Here is a 20,181-nt window from a genome sequence, read left to right on the forward strand (position 1 = left end):
ACTGAAAAGCAGTCACAAAAATGGAAAAAAGAAGTCCTGTTTTGAGTAGAGAAAAATGAGACACTAACAAAGGAATTCTCCAAGGGCTATGTTCAAAGAAGGCATCTGGGGTTAACTAAGTCTTTCTTCAAATAATAAAAAATAGTCTTTTGATCCTTGGGTCTCCTGAAAAGAAGCCATTCCTTTAAAGGCACTCATGGGTGTTGGGATTGACAGAAGGACTAAACACTGCTTTGAAAAACTACCATCAACAGAACTCACCTGGGACCAAGCCAATAAATATGCCAATATGTCAAAATGCCTATTTGATATCTTGATTTTTCATGAGATCAAACTTACAACATTAAAAGCACCGTTGATCACATAGCAACATGGCAGTTTTATGAAGGGAGGCTTTGAAAAGAGTTTTTTGTCTATCAGAAATAAAGACTCAAGCCCCAATTACATGATTTTTTTTTTTATCATTACACCAGAAACGCAGACAACCATAGAGTGGTGCCAAATCTCTGTGTTCATGTACTTTCAACAGCAACACAAAATTACGTCATGGTGGTGCACACGTGTGCTGCTGCCTTATTAAACCCTAACGGGCTGGGCACGACAGAGGCCAAGTGGTTAAACACCAAACCAGACCAAACAGAAGTCCTCACACTCCAAACAGAAGAGCCCATTTGGGCCCCCAAATGTTGTCTCAACACTTCATAGATTGCTAAATTATATTCACTCCTGAGTGATCCCAATGTTTCTGGATCACAGACCCTACCACTTGCTGGAGGATACGACCCAGATTTATCATGTCTTTAACGAAAGAGCTGCAGCGCTGGAAGCAATGCATTGTGCTTCCAAGGAGAAAGTTCAAGTTCAGGAGGGCAGAGGGTTCCATTCTCGTGCCCGGGGTGACCAGTGAAGACCCCGCTGCTGTTTTATTTGGCCTCTGAAGACAGCTCCCCCTACTCTCCGTGAAGGTCAGGTTAACTCTGTTTTGGGGAATGACAGGAGGTCGGGGGTGGGATATTGCCAAAGACAACTTGGGGACATGTTCTCCCTTTCTGTTCTTTCTTATAAAGAGGCAAGCTGCAACCCTGGGGGGAGCTGGAAGAAGGGAAATGGATATGGAAATACTCAGCATCATTCTTACCCACATATGACAGATGTACTGGAAATATGGAAACCAGCAAAAGGGACAAAAAGAATGGAGAGAAGAGAGAAAATAGGTACTACTTCTTTCTTTCTCAGTGATAAAACTGGAATGTAATTACCACTGGTATAACACCATTAACTAACCTAAAGAGCTTATCTGAATGTCATCTTTTTTTTTCTAACACTAATATCCTTCCTCTGTTCCAGGACCCTATCCAGGATCCCATGTTGCATTTACTGGCAAGTCTCTTTAATCTCTTGCAGTTTATAATAGTTCCCTGGTCTTTCCTTGACGTTTATAATCTTGAGAGTCATAAAGAGTACGTATCAGTTATTTTGTTGAATGCCCCTCAATTTGGGTTTTTCTGATTTTTTTTCCATTATCAGCTTATGTATTTTTAAACAAGTAAACCACAAAAAAACGTTCTTAGTGCATCATATCCAGAGGTTCATGACACCACTGACTGGAGATGTTGATCTTGGTCAGGTGGTTGAGGTCTCTCTATAGTGAAGTTGCCATCTTCCCTTTGTAGGTAACATATATTTTGGGTGAGATACTTTGAGACTATGAAAATTCTGTTTTTCCTCAAACTTATGCCCACTAATTTCAGAATCCATCCGTATAGACTCATGGAAATTTATTCTAGTCTGCAGGTTGAAAGTCCAACTCTGAGCTTACTTATATTTATATTATTTATCTGGCTGATCAGATTGCTCTAGCTTTGACCATTAAAAGCTCCTTCAGGTTGGATCCTGTGTTCTTTTGAGAATTCCCCATCAATTTGGGGGTGATTCTTTGCATTCTGGCAAAACAAAATATTTCAAGTACATCTTGTATTTTTGCTGCTCTAGCTCTGGAGCCAATCACTCCTCTAAAGAGTGCCAGTTCAGCTGATTGGAGAGTGGTATTTAGAAATCAAGATCCGGGCTCCAGTCGTACTCACTGTGATTAGAATGCCACTGCTTTAAGCCCTTTCAATGGACAGAACTAGGAAATAGATGTATATACGGTAACCTATGCATACACATGTATCTATATTTCTGTATACATCACTGTGTATATATGTGCGTGTGCATGTAAACATATATACACATAGATGTATGTATATATACATATAGAGAGGTTGAGTATATAAAATGAGCATGTATGTATGTGTGTATTTGTGAAATATACACACACACATGCATATGAATAATCATGAGTTTTTACTGATACCTCTGATCCCAAACACCAAGGGGTTTGTTTCAGCACTCTCCCTTTCCTGATATATAACTTCTTTCTCCAACAATAAAAACCCGGTTCTCATTATCTACAATATAATTATTTAATTCTAATCTACAAAGAAAGTAGTTTCAGAATTGCCAGCCCATGTCCCGGTGAGAAACACCTGAACTACTAGATCACAACAGTTATGTGCAATTCTCTTTGTCTTCAGCCCTACAGCATCCAATCAAAAATCTGTTTTTCACAGTTACTTAGTTTGGTTTTTCTTCACCACCTCGTTCACTTTAGCTATTATTAAAATCTATAATATCATTGGCTAATCTGTTACTGTTTGTATTTTATTTGGGGTTCCCAGCACATCTTGATTGATTTCAATTATGTGGCTATTTGGGGGGCATATGGGGAGTATGTGAAACATGACTATGACTCAAGAAGTTAGAGCTACACAAAAAATTATACTCAGAGAAATGTTACTCCCTCCTCATCCCTTCTACCTTGGTCCTTCCCCCACCACCACTTTTCTCCACTCCTTTCCCAACCAATACCTATAGGTAATCACTTTAGTTTTTGGTTTATTCTTCATGTATTTCTTTAAAAAAATTAGCATATACATTCATATTTTCATATATATATATATGTATATATACTTCTATGGGTCTCATTATCACAAGAGTACCATACTGTATATATATTTCTTTATATTATGATTTTTCACTTAACAGTATGCCCTGGAAATCACTCCAGATCAATTCATATAGATCGTCCTTGTTTGTCATTGTTCACAGCTGCATAATATTCCACCATGTGACTATAGTTCATTTTACCCATCTCCGTGCTATGGGCATTTAGGTTGTTTCCAGTACTTTGTAATTCAAAAAATTCTGAAATGAATAACCTTGTGCTATATACATTTATATCACAGCAGGTGTATCATAAAGGTAGATTCCTAAAAGTAGGATTGCCAGGTCTCAATGTAAGTGCATACATAATTTTGTTGGCTATTACCAAATTTCCCTTCAAAAGGATGCACTTATTGGCAATCCCACTAGCAATGGATGACAGTATTTCTCCACAGCCTCACCAACAGAATATGGTGTGATATATCTAATTCTTACCACTTTGATAGATGAGAAATGGTATCTCAGCGTTGTTTTATTTTGCATGTCTCTAATTAGGACTGAGGTTGAACTATTTTTCATATGCCTATGGGTCATTTTTGTGAATTATATGTACATGTCTCTTTCTTATTTTTTTTTCTATTGGGTTTTTTGACCCTTTGACCCTCACTTTTTAAGGATTTTTTATATGTTAGGTACATTAGCCCTTTGTTGTGATACAGAGAGCTAATATTTTGCCTTAGTTTGTCAGAGGTCATTTGACTTTGTGTATAGTGTTTTTGGTCATGCAAACATGTTTAATCTTTATGTGAAATATATCAGCCTTTTACTGCATTTGGAGTTTGAGTCCTAATTAGAAAGCTTTTCCGTAAACCAATGTTAAAGAAAAATCCATCTAGGTTTTAAAGTACTTACGTAGTTTCCTATTACATTTAAATCCCTAATCCATTTAGAATTCGTTGTTCACAATAAAGAAATAAGACTTTTTGGGTGGTGATTTAAGGTCACTTTTCCATTTATTCTCAGACCTTTCTGCAAACTGCCTTGATTTCTCTACTGTGACCTCGACCAAGGCTAACTCCAGTGCAGATACTCAACTGGGAGTCGCAAGTCGGAAAGAAACATCTGACAGGTTTATGCAATCCAAATAGGTTTTCCTCTTTCCCTACCCTACTCTTCTGCTCTATGTCTGCCTCTGTCTGTCTCCCTCTCTCACCGTACAGATGGGAGGCTAGAACCCAAATGATAAGCCTAATTGGGTTAGAGGCAACACAGAATGATTTCCTGACAGCCCATCCTTTATTTGAGGGTACACTCGAAGCTCCAGATACCAGCCCTCATTGTAAAGGACGAATGCCAGGGACCATGGTAAATCCATTAATAGGACTTGCTTCCCATTATTAGCACCATCTGAGTCTGTTAAAAATCTTAACTAGGAGTTTAATTTCTCTACAGAAGGCTTTAAATTAATTAGGGGTTTACATGCTAACAAAGACCCTGATGCATCCATAAATCAATCCGGGGTGGGAGGACTATGCAGGGAGGGCATCTATTCAGTGGAGACCTCAAATCCAGCATCCCTGTCGGGCTCCCAACAAAAGGGTGCAGGTGTGGAATAGGCCACTATGACAAGGAAGCCGCAATAATTATTTTGCATCACTTACACCACAGCAGGTAATACGGCAAATCAAAGTCCCAGGCGCTCAGCAAGAGAGACCCACGTTACCCTGAAAGCCGCATCGTATCACTTCAACCACTATAAACGAATTGCCATAACGCTGTGATTGATTTTATACCAAGTCCAAGAATTAAAAGGACATTGATCAAAATGATCTCCCTTTTTCCCCTCTTTTGTTAGGAATAAAAAGTAACAGATGGAACCACTTTTTTTTTTTTTTAATGCACTGAACATCACTTTAAAAACCTTTGAAATTGCTAGTGCCCTTTGCTAAATACACTTGCTTTAAAGTTTACACTTATGTTCTGTTCTTTGGATAGAACATTACTCATATTCCTTTAGTTAAACATGGCATTTCTATTTTTTAATCAACTTTAAAATTGTGTGACAATGATTCCCAACCTCAAATATTTCCAAGTGAGAGTTCTGTTTCTTTTATGTCATTTGATTTAGAAAACACCTGATGATCGAAAGCAACCATGGATTCATTTTTAAATGATTTTATATTTCCTTGTCACAATAATACCAGCATTTATATGAAAAGCATGAATGTATGTATATTAAAATGACTACGTTTTTAAAATCTATTAAAAACTAGTTTAAATGTGAATTTACAACCTCTTTGCAATATTTCTCTCTGCAGTAATTTCTTTGTCCATCCAGCCTGTTCAGACCCCACTCCTCTCCCCTAACCACAGGCTTCTGAAGTCTACATCCTAGAAGCACATACAGATAAGTCTACATAAATAATATTCTATAACAAATTCCTCTTTGAGCTGAAAGTTTTATTATTATATCAAACTCTCTACGCCTCAAAATGGTAAGAAACCAGTATTTTTAAAATATGAAACCTGAAAGTCCCAGTATAAATATAACAGCTCAAAAGTTATTGTGGGTTTAAGCTAAACAATCCAGGTTGCAGATGATTTAAGGTTGGTAATAATGGAGTCAACACGGTATGGATTGTAGTGACACAGCAGGTTTTTTCCCTACATGTATGATTCAAAAAGCCTCCGTAAAGTCCACCTTTTCCATCTCTCCATGATCACAGCATTTGGTTAGGCTGACAATGATTCAGACCCTGCAGAGTTCATTGCCATGGCATGTAAAGAAAAGAGAAAGAAGAAAGGAACACTATGCGCCAAAGAACAGGGGTTTAATCACAGCCCCTGCTCTGCCCTCCCCTGCCCACCTCCACCCTGTGAGGAGCACTGTGAGGGGCAGGAAGTGGGGTTCCAGGACGCCCTGCCCAAGCCCTTTCTGCGCAGCGCCCTGAGCCTCACCTGACCCTCTTCAACCACAGATGTTCTCAGATTGCAAACACTGGCAATTGTTTAAACAAAACAAATCAAACCCCAAAACTCTTCCTTTGATCCCATAACCCCCCTTCAGCTATCACTTCAATTTGGGGTGCCTTTCATACTACAAGTTTGTGAAGGAGTGGCCTGTCTCTGAGGTCTCCACTTCTATCCCTGGTATTTTCTAGTTGAGATTTCCATACTTATTTTCATATAAGAGGCACCCCAACACACCCATAGGGGTGTGAGAAGAAGCCAGATAGAAAAGGAAGACTTTCATCCTTGTCAAGTGGTAATGAGCTCCCTGACCTTCACCATGGAAGTGGAGACTCCAGGAAGCCTGGATTCCACCTCTACTTAGCAGGAATGAGACCCCAACCCCCATCCCACGTCCTGCTGGGGTGGTGCCAGAGGGAGACTAGGGGAGAGACTGCATCTTTCAGACAGCATCTTGCTCAGTAGTAATGAGGCCAAACACCCCTAGTGTCTGTGGAGGCCATGTGAGATCAGTAACAAGGTACTCCTACCCCTTTCCCATTCAGAGAGGATATTGGCAGACGTCTAGTGGGGAGCTGAACTCCCATCCCTGCCCGGCAGTAATGAGAAGCACCCCCTTGTGTACCAATGAAGGCTGATGGGGAACCTGGACTTCATCGCCAACTTGGCAGTGACAAAGCAGAGCCTCCCACTTCTCCCGATGGGCGGTGTCAATGGAAGTCAGGCAAAGCAGAAGGTTCAAGTAAGGTCCAGGGTCTCACAACATAATACCCAAAGGTCCTGATGTCCTTGAAAAAAGTTACTTATCACACAAGAAACCAAAATCTCAAACAGAATGAAAAAAAGACAATCAATAAACACCAACCCCAAGAAGACAGAGACGTTAGAACTATCTGACAAAGATCTTAAAGTGGTCATGATAAGTATGCTAAAATGAGCATTTATGAACATGTTTGGAACGAATGCAACTAGAATTAGGTGATGTGCCTTAGCAAAGAAATAGAAAAGTCTCAGCAAAGAAACTAAAGATAGAAACAAGAACCAAATGGAAATGCCAGTACTGAAAAATTCAGTAGCCAAAATAAAGAAGTCAATGAATGGGTTCAATTGTAAAATGGAGGCCAGAGGAAAGAACTTGAAGATACAGTGATAATACACAATTGGAACAACTGGGAGAAATTAGACTGAAAAAATATAAAACAGAACCTCAAGGTTGTGTGGGGCTCTAACAAAGGGTCTATCTTTTATGTCCTCAGAGTTCTGGAATGAGAAGAGAAAGAGGGTACAGCTGAAAAAGCACTTAAAAAAAAAAGGGTGAATTTCTCAAATTTGACAAAAAACATAAACTTATAGATTTAAAAAAACTGAGGAAATCCCAAACAGATAAACCCAAAGAAATCCACACCAAGATACACAGTCAAACTTGTGAAAATGAAAAACTAAGAAAAACTCTGGAAAGCAATGAGAAAAAAAAAATGATACAATGTCTATATGGTAAACCAATTATAACTGGAGCAGATTTCTCATCAGAAACCATGGAAGCCAGGAGAAAACAGCATGGCATTTTTCAACAAAATGTTGAAAAGAAAGAAATTGTCAGCTTAGAATTCTCTCTAGTAAAAATATCCCTCAGGAAAGAAGGGGAAATTAAAATATTCTCAAATGAAGGAAAACTGAAGGGAATTTGTTGAGAGTAGAAATTCCTTTAAAAGAATTTCTAAACAAAGTTCTCCAAAAAGAAAAGAAAGGATAGAAGAAGAAATATTGGAACATCTGGAAGGAAAGAACATGGAAAGCAAAAATATGAATAAATACAATAGACTTTCCATCTAGTGAGTTTTCTAAATTATGTTTGTTTGACAGTTGAAGCAAAAATTATAATACTATGTGGCTATGCATATGTATGTATATATAGGTTATGTCATGTATACGTAACAGTGTCATAATCCTATATGGTAATGTGGTTCTACATGTTTGTAGAGAAAATATTTATGACATTTATTTTTAATTGGGGGAAGGCAAAGTGACATAAAGGAAAGTAAGATTCTGCACTTGAATAGTAATATGATGACCCCAATAGACTGATAAGTTATGGATATATATTGTAATACTCAGAGGAACCAACAGAAAAGCTATGCAAAAAGATTAAAATGTTATCAATAAGTCAAAATCATGTAACAGCATACGGCACTTTCTAGGTATTTATCCCAGTGAAATGGAAACTTAGGTTCCCACACAAACCTGAATGTTTATAGCAGTTTTATACATAATAGCCTAAAACTGGACCCAACCCAGATGTCCTTCAACAAGTGAATGATTAAACAAATTGTGGTATATCCACAGCTTGGAATATTAGTTAGCAATAAAGAAAGGAATGAACTACACACACAACTACCTGGATGAGTCTCCAGAGAACTATTCTGGGTGAAGAAGTCCAAAATCAAAAGGTCACATGTATGACTCCATGTATATAACATTCTTGAAATGACAACACTATAAAAATAGAGAACAGATTCATGGCTGTCAGGGGTTAAAGAGGGGATGGGAGCAAGAGGAAAGTGGGTGTGGCCATAAAAGGACAACAAGAGGGATCCACATGGTGAAGGAAATGCTTTTTATCTTGACAGTATCAATGTCAACTGATATTGTGATTTTATATCCTTTCTTTTTTTACAAGATGATTATCATTGGGGAAATTGGGTAAATGATGCACTGAAATCTCTCTGCATTATTTATTGCAACTTCATATGAATGTATAGTTTCCTAGAAATACAAAAAAGTTTAATCAAAAAAGAGAAATTACTAATTTTTGTATGAAGACACTTTTCTTCTTTTCAAATGCCCTGAAATCAGTCTGTTTTTGTGAACAGCAATTAAGGTTTTATTAAATTTATAAAGGGAAGTGAATAAATAAAAGTTAACCAGTCTATATCCCCTGTCAACTTCTTGTTATGACCCTTCATTGAATCATCACCTGTAAATACTGGGTCAGAGAAGCAGAGCTGAGAAAGAGTCCTCCTGAAGTATGTGAGCAGCAGGGACCACTAAAGCTGAGGACAGGGCACAGAAACGCCCAGCAAAGTCTCAGCTTTCAACAAGCACTTGACACAGACTGATACCTGCTGGTGATGGACTGCTGAGAGCCGGGAAAGAATTACCCTGAGGAGCATATGTATACGTTTTCCGAAAACTGTGAATAAAAGCAAGAGAGCTAAGGTGCAAATAGGCACTCCGAAACCTCACCGAATATACTGCAACATCCCTCTAATGCTGGGGTTAGGGAAGCAGAGTAGAGAATAGCACTTAAGGCACAGAAATGCTGGGAGTAGGATTAGGGAGCAAAGAACACATCCCAGGGGACTCAAAATGCCATCAGTTGGGCTGTAAAGCAGAGCACCGGATGTCAGCCATGTTTCCAAACACTGGTGCTTGGGATAAATCAGAGATGAAATCCCCACGGCTTCCATAGAGCTCAGAGTCCAAGCACTGTTGAAGGAAGGTACTCATTTTGGCTTAAAAATCACTTGGGGGTCCTGGCTCCAGGAAAGATGGAGCAAGCACCGTCCAGTCGACCGCTCTCATTGAATGAGATACAAACCCTGGACAGATGTGTAGAAGCGCTCTCCAAGGACTCTGAAAAGTGAAGCGTACTAGGTATAGCTAAGAGACTAGAGGTTTTACTGAACCAGTAGTCAGTTTACGATTTTTCCCCTCTGGTATCACCTGACCTGGATTCAACAACAGCCCCAAAACTCAGAAGTGCACACCAAGTGTGGACAGGAAAAGCTCTGGGAACAGTTCTCTTTCTGGCTCAAGGAGCAGGAGAGGGAGTCCATAAGGATCAGAAAGAGTCGGGGGCATCTAACTTTTAGCTGATTTCCATTTCCCCTTCTCTCCTTCCCCAGCCCCAGGCAATTCTGCGTGGAGGGTGGTGGCAGAAGGATGGCATTCCACTGGCAGGACTGGTATCCAAAACTCTGGGGGATCTTTCTTTTGGGATTATTTGCAATGATAGGACTGAGAGGAAAAATTCTGCTGCTTTTTCCTTTCTGTCTCTGACTGCTTAACTCCAGATGCAGATGCAACTGTGAGAAGTGTGCAGAAGAAAAGGAAAACTAAAGCCTTGGCCTCCTGAGTGGAGTATCAGAAGGAAGCCTCCCCGCAGATAAAAACAATGTCGGAGAAACCACACAAAGAAGGACGACCGAAAGAGCAATGTGTATGAACTCCTCGGCTTATCTCTGAGCTGCACACTTCTATTTTAGTAATATATTTGGTAATAGCTATAAAATGAGACTGACCTCTGTGCAGGGCATACATAGAACAAATCCAAACAGCACTGTGAACACTGTGAAAAGTGAGCTGACATTAGAACCTCAGTCCACAGAAAGCAGGCCAGAACTTAAAGCCTGAACCTAACCTGGTCAACTTCCAGCTAAAGTAAACAAACGAAAACATCATACTCGCCTTCATATTAAAGTAACACCAAGAGTCTCGTGATATAATATTGAAAATGTCTAGGATACAGTCAAAAATTACTCTGCATGTCAGCAACTGGGAAATTCCGAACTCAGAAGAGAAAAAGACAATCAACAGACAGCAATCCTTGGAAGATACAGATGCTGGTATTACTAAGGAAAAAAAGACTTTATAGAGAGAATATAACCATTCATTAAGAAAGAAGAGCAACCTTGAGATGAATGGAAAGATAGAATATCTCAGATAAGAAATAGGTGGTGCAAGGAATAAGTAAGTTCTTAAAAATGAAAAACAGAAAATCCAAAATAAAATATTCACTAAGTGACTCAATAGCAGAATAGAGATGATCAAGAAAGAATCAATGAATATGAAGACACATCAAAAGAAATTATCCGATCTATTCAAGAAAGAGGAAAAAAAATCATAGAGACTCACATGATCATATGATTCATATGATCATAGTCTCAGAAGCATAGGGGAAAAAGTGTGGTGCAACATTTTTTTAAAAATTGAAGAAAAACAATTTGGTGAAAGCTATATACTTACTGATTCAAGAAGATCAGTGAACCTCAACAGGAAAATTTCAAAGATGCCTATGCCCAAGCATCACATTACCACACTGCAGGAAACTAAAGGCAAAACAAAGCAAACGGACTCACAAACAAAAGAACCAGAGAAGGAAACTGAAGAACAACAAATCTAATGACTGCAAATATCTCATCAGAAGTCATGGAAGTCTGAAGGAAGTGGAACGCCATTTTTACAGTTCTGAAACAAAACAACTACCAACAAACATTTAGAAAATAAAATTTGTAACAAGTCTCATTTCATTCACACCAAAGGCCAGAAAATAATTAGGATTTAACGTAACAATAAGATGTTCAGGAGCCCTACACGGACAACTATAAAATACTGCTGAGAGATATTAAGGAAGATGCAAATAAATGTAGATTTATATCATGTTTAAGGATTAAAACTCTCAATATTGTTAAGATGTTACTTCTGCACACATTTATCTAAGGATTCAACACTATTGTAAAATAAATGACAGGAGGTATTTTGAGGAAACTGACAAGCTGGCTCTAATGTTGGACAGGAAATTTAAAGCGACTTAGAATAATGAAAATACCTTTAAAAAGAACAAAATTGAAAGACTTACACAATCTTATTTTAAAGCTTATTACAAATTGACAATAATTCGACAATGCAGTATTCACAAGGGATAGAAAAATGTATAAAGGGAGCAGAAGTGAGTCCAGGTATAGACCTGCACATACAGAGGCAAATGGTGTCCAACAAAGGCAACAGGGCAATTCAATAGAGGAAGGAAAGTCATTTCAGAAAATGTCAACAAAATATGTGGATATTTATGTTTTTAAAAACAAATATTAACACCTAACTCATACCATAGACAAAAATTAAGTCCCAAAGCATCATGGAGCTACACATTAATCAGAAAAAAGCTTCTAGAGGACAACTCAAAATAATATTTTTTGTCAACACAGGGTAGGCACAGATCTTTAGAATACAGGATGCACTAATTGTGAAAAAAATGATAAACAGAATTTCATCAATATTAAAACATCTCTGTTTATCGAAAGATAACATTATTTAAAATGAACAGGCAACCGAAGAATGGAAAAAAATCTGCAGCACATATTTTTCACAAGAGACTTGTATTCAAAATATATAATGCAACTCAATAAGAAAACTACTTCTTTCAAATAGGCAAAATAATTTAATACACACACATGAATAATAGGTATGTGAAAAGTGCTCAACATCTTTCATTATCGAGGAAATGCAGATTAAATCACAATGAGTCTTTCACATCTTTGGTTGAATTTATTCCCAGGTCTTTTATTCCTTCTGATGTGATTTTACACTGGATTGTTTTCTTGCTTTCTCCTTCTGATAGTTCATTGTGTGTGTATCGAAAAGCAACAGATTTCTGTATATTAATTTTGCATCCTGCAAATTTACTGAATTCATTTATTTGTTCTAATAATTTTTTTTTTTTTGGTGGAGACTTCAGGATTTTCTATATATAGTATCATGTCATCTGCAAATAGTGACAGTTTACTTCTTCCTTTGGGGAACCACTGTACACTGTTGGGAATGTAAATTGGGCAGCCACTATGGGAAACAACATGGAGTTTCCTCAAAAAACCTGAAAATAGAACTACTATATGATCCAGCAATTCCAATCCTGAGGATGTATCTAAAGAAAATGAAAACATCAATTCAGAAAGATATATGCACTTCAAAGTTTATAGAAGCATTATTTATAATAGCCAAGCTATGGAAACAACTTTAGTGTTAACTGATGAATGAATGGATAAAGAAGATACACCTACAATGGAATATTACTCGGCCATAAAAAAAAGAATGAAATTCTGCCATTTGCAATAATGTGGATGAAATTACAGAGTATTACACTTACTGAAATAAGTCAAATAAAGACAAATAATGTATGATATCACTTATATGTGGAATCTAAAAAATAAAACAAATGAATACATATAACAAAACAGAGACAGACTCAACAGATATAGAGACTAGTAGTTAATAGTAGGGAGAGTGAATAAAGGAGGGGCAAGATGGGATTAAGCGATACAAACTACTATGTATAAAATCAACAATAAGGATACATTTCACGGCATAGAGAAATACAGCCACTAATTTGTAGTAACTTTAAATGGAGTATAATCCATAAAAGTCTTGAATCACTATGCTGTGCACTTGAAACTAATATAATATTGTAAATCAACTATACTTCTTTAAAAAGCAATGATGAGATACCACCACATATCCATTACATGTACTAAAATGTAAAAAACATCGATTTCAAATATTGGCAAGGATGTCAATCAACCAAAACTCCCATATATCGCTGGTGGAAGTGTAAAACAGAACAATTACTTTGGAAAACACAATGGCCATTTCTTACAAAATGTTTAAAGTTAAACGCACATTTAACATAAGGTCCAACAATTCCACTTCTAGGTATTTATTCAAGAAAAATAAAAGCATATGCCCATAATAATGGCTCGCACATGAATGTTCATAGTGGCTTAATTCATAGTTAAAAACTAGAAACCACACAAAAGTTTACAACAGAATAGATAAATGAAGTGTATATATTTACACAATGAAATACTATGTAGCAATGTAAAAAAATGAACTACTAATACATACAAAGACATGAATGAAGCTCAAAAACATTATATTGTGTGAAAGAATTCAGAATCAAAAGAGTACATACGCTAGATTCATTTATATGAAGTCCAAAACCAACAAAACTAATCTGACCAATGCAATGAAATCACTATTAAAATCTCAGCTGGCTTTCTTTTTTTTTTTTTACAAAAAATTAACAAGTTGATCCTATGATTCATATAAAAATGCAAAGGGCCTAGAATAATCACAATGATCTTGAAAAAGGAAATGAGTTTGGAAGATGCAATTCCCAATTTCAAAACTTACTACACGGTAGTTTGTGTGTTACTTGGCTACTCCAGGAATCCAGACAGCACTGTGCTGGCTAAAGGGCAGACACCCAGATCAATGGTGTAGAACTGAAAGTCTAAAACCTAACCTCCACACTCACATTGAATGATTTTAACAAAGGTGCAAGACAATTCAGTGGCGGAAGGAATAGTCTTTTCAACAAACGGTGCTATGACAACTGGATAGCCACATGCCAAAGAATTAAGTTGAGCCCCTTCCTCAAACAACACACACAAAAAAACTCCAAATGGATTGCAGACTTAAATGTAAGAGCCACAACTCTTAGAAGAAAATCTTCATGGTTTTGGGTTAGGAAAAAAATCTTAGCTATGACACCAAAAGTGACAAAAGAAAAAAATAGAGTTCTTTAAAATCTAAAACCTTTGTGTTCTAAAGGACACTGTTCATAAAGACAGTGAAAACACTTAATAAGAGAAAGCATTTGTAAATCACATACCAGATAGCAAACTGATATGTCCACAAGAACTGCACAAGAATTTCATAGCTGCCTTATTTATAATAGCCCAAAGTGGAACCCATCTCCTCCCTGTCAAAAGGAAACTGGATAAACAAATTGTGACATATTCATACAGTGAAATACCATTCGACTACAAAAACTATTAAAACACACACACAAAAAGGAAAACCTACTGAAACACACAGTACATAAAGAATCTCAAAAACATTAGGCTGAAGGAAAGAAGCCAGACACTAAAGAATATATACTTTATGGCAGCATTTACATCAAATTCAAGAACAGGCAAAACTAATACTTGAATTATCTGAGGTATATAAATGGTGGTTTCTGCAGGAGTTGGGGGGTGTGACTGAGAAGGGTTAAGAAGGAACTTTCTGTGGCAATAAAAATAGTCTGTATTTTCGATAGTCTCATTTGGGGTGATGGTTTCACAAGGGGACACATCTATCTAAACTCATCAGATTGGACAATTAAGATATGAGCATTTCACCATTTGTAAATTTTACTTCAATTTTTTAAGTACAAGAAGAAGGCAAAGTGCCACGTGTCATGGAGTCCCAAGCCTCCCCGTCCCCATTTCAAACGTAAAACACAGAGGCACAGAGGCCATTCCAGGAAGGACCCTGGGACTTCCCTGTACCTAGGTAAGCAGCCCTCTAAAACTCCTGCCCTGTTTGAAAATGGAACAAATTCTGAATGGTTCCCAGGCTTCCTGGTAGAATACCACTTCTATCTCCAGTTTCGGACTTGGAATAAAAGGAGTGAAGATCTTAACCTAAATCCCCTGCGGGCTAGGCCTGGGGTTAGCAAGAGGTGAACCGGTGAGTAAGAATATTTGCTTCAGGAACACAATTTCTGCTTGAAAGAGCCCTAGAGTTCGCGCTCTAGACTGACACAGCTTTTAAAATACAGCTGTCTAATCTTAAGCATTATTCTAAAGATTTCTCTGACAGTTTCTAGAATTGTATGTCTTTCTAATGCATCTGTTGAAATTTTTAAAAGGGTATTTAATTTATTAACTCAATTTGCATCATATTTTGCTCAATAAAAGCACATGCTTCTTAGTGTACCTGTTCTCCTTATTTTACCTTCACAGTTCAAGGCCCTGATGCCATGTGAACACCTGACTTCACTATGCTCAGGTCACAAAAATATCTTATATTGTCTAAGAGTTGCCTCTGAGCAATCTAATATTTTCTTCTAATTTCTTGTATCTTGTCTTCTGATAGTATGACAGCTTTTAAAATTTGATTTATTTTTTATTTTTGTATAGTTTTTAACTTTACTGAGGAATAACTGACATATATTTACACTGTACAAAGTGATGATTTGATACACATATACATTATATAAGATCATGATAACTAACGCATCCATCATCTCACATAGTTAACTGCATTTTCACTGAAATACAGTGGCTGCACAGTATTATATAAATTACAGGTATACAGCACAGTGATTCACATTTTTAAAGGTTATACTCCAGTTATTTTTTTTTTTTTAGAAACAGACACGGCTTGTTTATTGGGACGCAGGAAGGCAGCCTTCTTCCAGAGCGCTGCTTCTCAGTCTGCATCAAGAGCAAGACAAAGCTGAAAATTGTATTCCTGAGGAGAAGCAAAAAAGTTACCCTTTTGCAGACAAACCTAACAAGTGATTTCGACAAAGGATAAACAAACTTTTTTTTTTAAACAAAGAACAAAATTTCAAGTATTGTTCCGGATGACACGGCACACCCAACGCAGGAGGAGAGGGCGAGGACTCAGGGAAGCACGGGTCCCTCACGCTCTTGGCGGGAAGGGGCTGCTCCAGAGGAGCCAGAGGGTTACCCCTGGGCAGCCCCCAGCCCCCAACACAGGGGAGGAGCAAGAAACGGGCCCGACCTTGCCCTCGACGCCGGGGGTCTGGGGTTAGCAGCCCTGGATGGCTGATGACTTGTTTGTAATCGACAGAGACATACTCTTTCAAATATCATACTAGCCCCAATTTTAGTCCAATTTGTACACTATAAATTATATCATTTGTGCTACTGGTTGTGATAGGTAAGTCTTATTAGAGGATAAGCACCAAATCTATGAAAACACAAGCGTGAGACATTGGCTCGCCCTGCAGCAGGCGTGCTGGACGCCCACGGCCTGTCAGCCTCCCCTTCCTCAAAGGACACAGCGCTCCTGACAAACTTTCCTCCCTCTCCCAGGACGCTTCTCCTGAAGAGGGATGGCTGTGTTGCAGTGGTGCGGGAAGGTGCAGAGGGCAGGCCTGCGGTCATCTCAGCGGGAGGGAACAGGTCATGGCTGCTTCTCGGGCCCCAGAGCTCGGAGAACAGCTTGTGCCGTCCTGTGCCGCCCTGGGCCTCCCAGGCCACTGGAGGGCTTCTTACCGAGGGTCTCACTCCGCAAAGTAAAAGTCACACCACAGGGCCCAACGCGGAGATCCCCCCCCCCCCAGTGTCCCCTAAGGGGGGCTGTAAAATGCCCTCAAACTGTCGGAATTCGGTATTTTCTGAAACACTTGTCCTCGACCTCCAATATTCCTCAGCCATCTGGGTGCCTCACTGGATGCTTAGTTCTTGAACCTCGTCTGTTCACAGATGTGATTGAATTTCATTGCATGGTGGGCCTTCACTTGAGTGCGGCAGTTGCGGCCCCAGTAGCAATCAGGACGGGATGTTACAGCCACCGGCAGCTCGGAAGCGGGAATGTTCTGCCGATACTGGTAGGACAGCTCTCGGAAGCTCCGCAGGCCGCAGCAGTAGCACAGCACGGTGTTCCCGGTGACTCTGTAATCAGACAGCAGGTACACTCCCCTCTGCAGAGCCACGAGACTTTCGGTCAGCACGTTTTTCCACGTCAAACCCCTGGTCACCAGGTAATTCTTTAGGATGTCCGACTCGTAGTTGTTGTTGCTCAGCACCCCGTCCAGACACCTGTCACCCAGGTTGAGTTCACAGAATGGGGCCAGGCAGCCAAGGCAGTCGGTGCGGGCACAGCCCCAGTACAAGTGGCAGAAGGGCTGTAGGCAAACAGCACACTGCTAGGGGGCAATGCGAGGGTCCCGCTCACGCTCCGCCCGCCGGTCGGGCATGGGCTGGAAGCAGCAGTTGCAAATGGCATGGCTTCCTTGCAGGGCACACACGTAGTCCTGGGCTGTTGCAACACTGGTGGATGTTGACGGTGCATCCCCAGGGGCTGCTGGTGCCCCTGGCTCACTGCCAGGCCCTGGGCAGGGAAGAGGCTGCCCCGCCTGCCTTCGGTACTCAGGGCACTGTCTGCACACAACGTACGGCTGGCTAACGTCCGAGGACTCACTGTCCACGTCTGACAACTCCAGCAGGTCCTCGGAGCTGCCCTCCTCGTCCGAGAAGGCCCTCCGGACTTTGGGCTGCAGCATGTCCTGAGTGATCCCGTTCCTGGCGGCCATGCTGCGCATGTCCTCCTCGCTGCGGCCCTTGTCCGGGTGCTGTAGCAGGTAGGCCTCCACCAGGTTGTTGAGGATGTGGTTTTTGCAGATGCGCTCAACTGGACAGCGGCAGGTGGGGCACAGGGCAGAGCGCTCCATCCAGCCCGAGTAGCAGGCTGCGCAGAAGGTGTGCATGCAGGGCTGCAGGCTCACACAGTCATGCAGCAGGTCCTGGCAGATGATGCAGGTGAGTGTCTCCTCCATCTTGTCTGGCTTCACGGCTGCAGCTCTGACCTCAAGGCTGGCCTGGGTGTCTCTGTCCTGGTCTGCGACCCCCGCTGGCAGGTCCAGGTTGGGATCCCCATCTGCATCTCCTTTCATTCTCTTCCTAACAGGCCCCAAGTCCTCCTGATCCTGGGGTTCCGACCGAGAAAAGGATGCTCCCTCTCTGCCTGGGAGAGCCAAAGGGAAGCTGGTGATGTCGTCACTTGCCATGGATGGACCACACCCTTTTGGGGGGACGCCTGCACCTCTCCGTGTTGTACCATATATCCTTGTAGCTTATTTTGTACTTAATAGCTTGTATGTCTTATTCCCCTACCCCTACATTTATTTTTTAATTTTGACCTTATTTACATTTACTTAAGATTGTTAGTAACAAAATATTTTAAAAGTTCAGAAAATATTTAGAAATGTTGAGATGTCACTTAACTTCACCCAAATTTTTAAACATTTTATGATATTTGCTTCATTAAAAAATTAAATGAATGGACATAATTTAAGGCCTCCTCCCTCCCCAGAAGTAGCCAACATCCTCAACTTGGCGTGTGTTGTTCCTACACATATTAGAGTTCTTCCACCTGTATGTCAATAAGCATTGTTTGGACTGCTATATTACAGGTTGTGTTCCACATTCACCTTTCTAGGCAACACAAAATGTTTCCTAAGTGTCTACATCAGTTACACTCCTTTCAACAATATGGAAGAGTTCCAATTTCTGTACGTGCTTGCCTACGGGCATTTTCAGACTTCTAAAACTGTTTCGAAATACATGGGCATGAGATGCTATCCCAGTGATGTTTTAATCTATAATCTGCATTTTTCTGAACAAGAAATTTTTCAGTGTTTATGGTCACGGCACTCTCTGATTGGGTTGCCTTGCAAATCTCTTGTATCAGCCAAGAGCACCCTCTTCTGCTTTGCTAATAATATTTTTCCTTTTTCTTTTAAACAGGATTTTACTTCTAATGTGTTAAGATTTGTCAGTCTTTCTCTTTATGTCTTGTACATTTTATCTTAAGTTTTTAAAATAAAATCCTCCACCATTTCAATATTATAAAGATATGTCCTTACATTTGCTTCTAAAAATCACAACATTTAAGTTAAGCTTTAAGTTTTTGATTCATTCAAAATTTACTTCTGTGTATTATACTTGGTAGCAATGAAATGGTATAAATTTGCTATATAAATTGTCACAGGAGTCGTTTAAAGTTGTCCGTTCTTCCCCCACTGAATTGTAATTCCACTTCCATTATGTATTCCTGTATGTAAGTGGCTCTACTCGAGGCTCTCCATTCTATTCTCCTAGTTTATTGGAATATCCAATAAACCCAACACCACACAGATTTAATTGCTTTAGCTTTATGATAAACCTTCATGTGTGGTAGGACAGAACACCTCCTATTATCTTTCTTTAAAATCATATCATCTATACTTAAACCTACATTTTTAATATTAATATGAAATTAGCTTTTTGGATTTTGTGAAGACCCTTTTGGGGTTCTAATTGGAATTACAGAATGTATAAATCATGCAGGAGGGTAATAAGCTGATGCCTTAATGGTATAGAATTCTCCCTTCCAAGAATATATGACATAACTCTTCACTACTTTCTGTCCCCTTTTTATACTCTTCAACAATTTCTCCATCAACATCTCACATATTCCTTTCTAGATCTATTCCTATATGCCTTTTTAAAAAATGATTTCAAGTACTGTCTTTTAAAACTACTTTAAGAGTTGATGATGGATACGTAAGAATTCTATTTTGCATATTCATTTTATTTCCAGCAATCCTCTAAAAGTTTGTCTAAAGAGTCCCTCAGATTTTCTATTTAGACAATCATCATTTGCAAATAAGACAAATTGTGCTTTTTCCCAACCCTTACATCGCTTACTTATCATGCTAGTCAGACCCAGAAGTGTAAAAATAAATAGCAGAAGTGACAGGAGGCATTCTGGTTTGGTTATGGATTTTCAAAGGAACAATGTATATATAGCAGAGGGAACTATACTCAACACCTTGTAATGGCCTATAACAAAAAGGAATATGAAAAGGAAAAAATACATATATACATACGC

The 20,181-nt window shown here is 39.2% G+C and overlaps 2 protein-coding genes across 14 annotated transcripts in view; both read right to left on the minus strand.

The window, feature by feature from the left end:
• NCKAP5 (NCK associated protein 5) overlaps positions 1-20,181 on the minus strand; it is a 918,970-nt gene that overhangs the window by 472,074 nt on the left and 426,715 nt on the right. The window lies entirely within an intron of this gene.
• Positions 16,033-18,382, minus strand: LOC116152898 (E3 ubiquitin-protein ligase CHFR-like; the record flags this gene model as incomplete). The annotated part of the gene is given in 1 exon segment (XM_031451102.2): positions 16,033-18,382. A coding segment is annotated over 1 exon segment (1,398 nt), but the record flags the coding sequence as incomplete, so codon positions are not given.

The sequence above is a fragment of the Camelus dromedarius genome, chromosome 4 (genome assembly GCF_036321535.1).
Source record: "Camelus dromedarius isolate mCamDro1 chromosome 4, mCamDro1.pat, whole genome shotgun sequence".
Taxonomy (NCBI): domain Eukaryota; kingdom Metazoa; phylum Chordata; class Mammalia; order Artiodactyla; family Camelidae; genus Camelus; species Camelus dromedarius.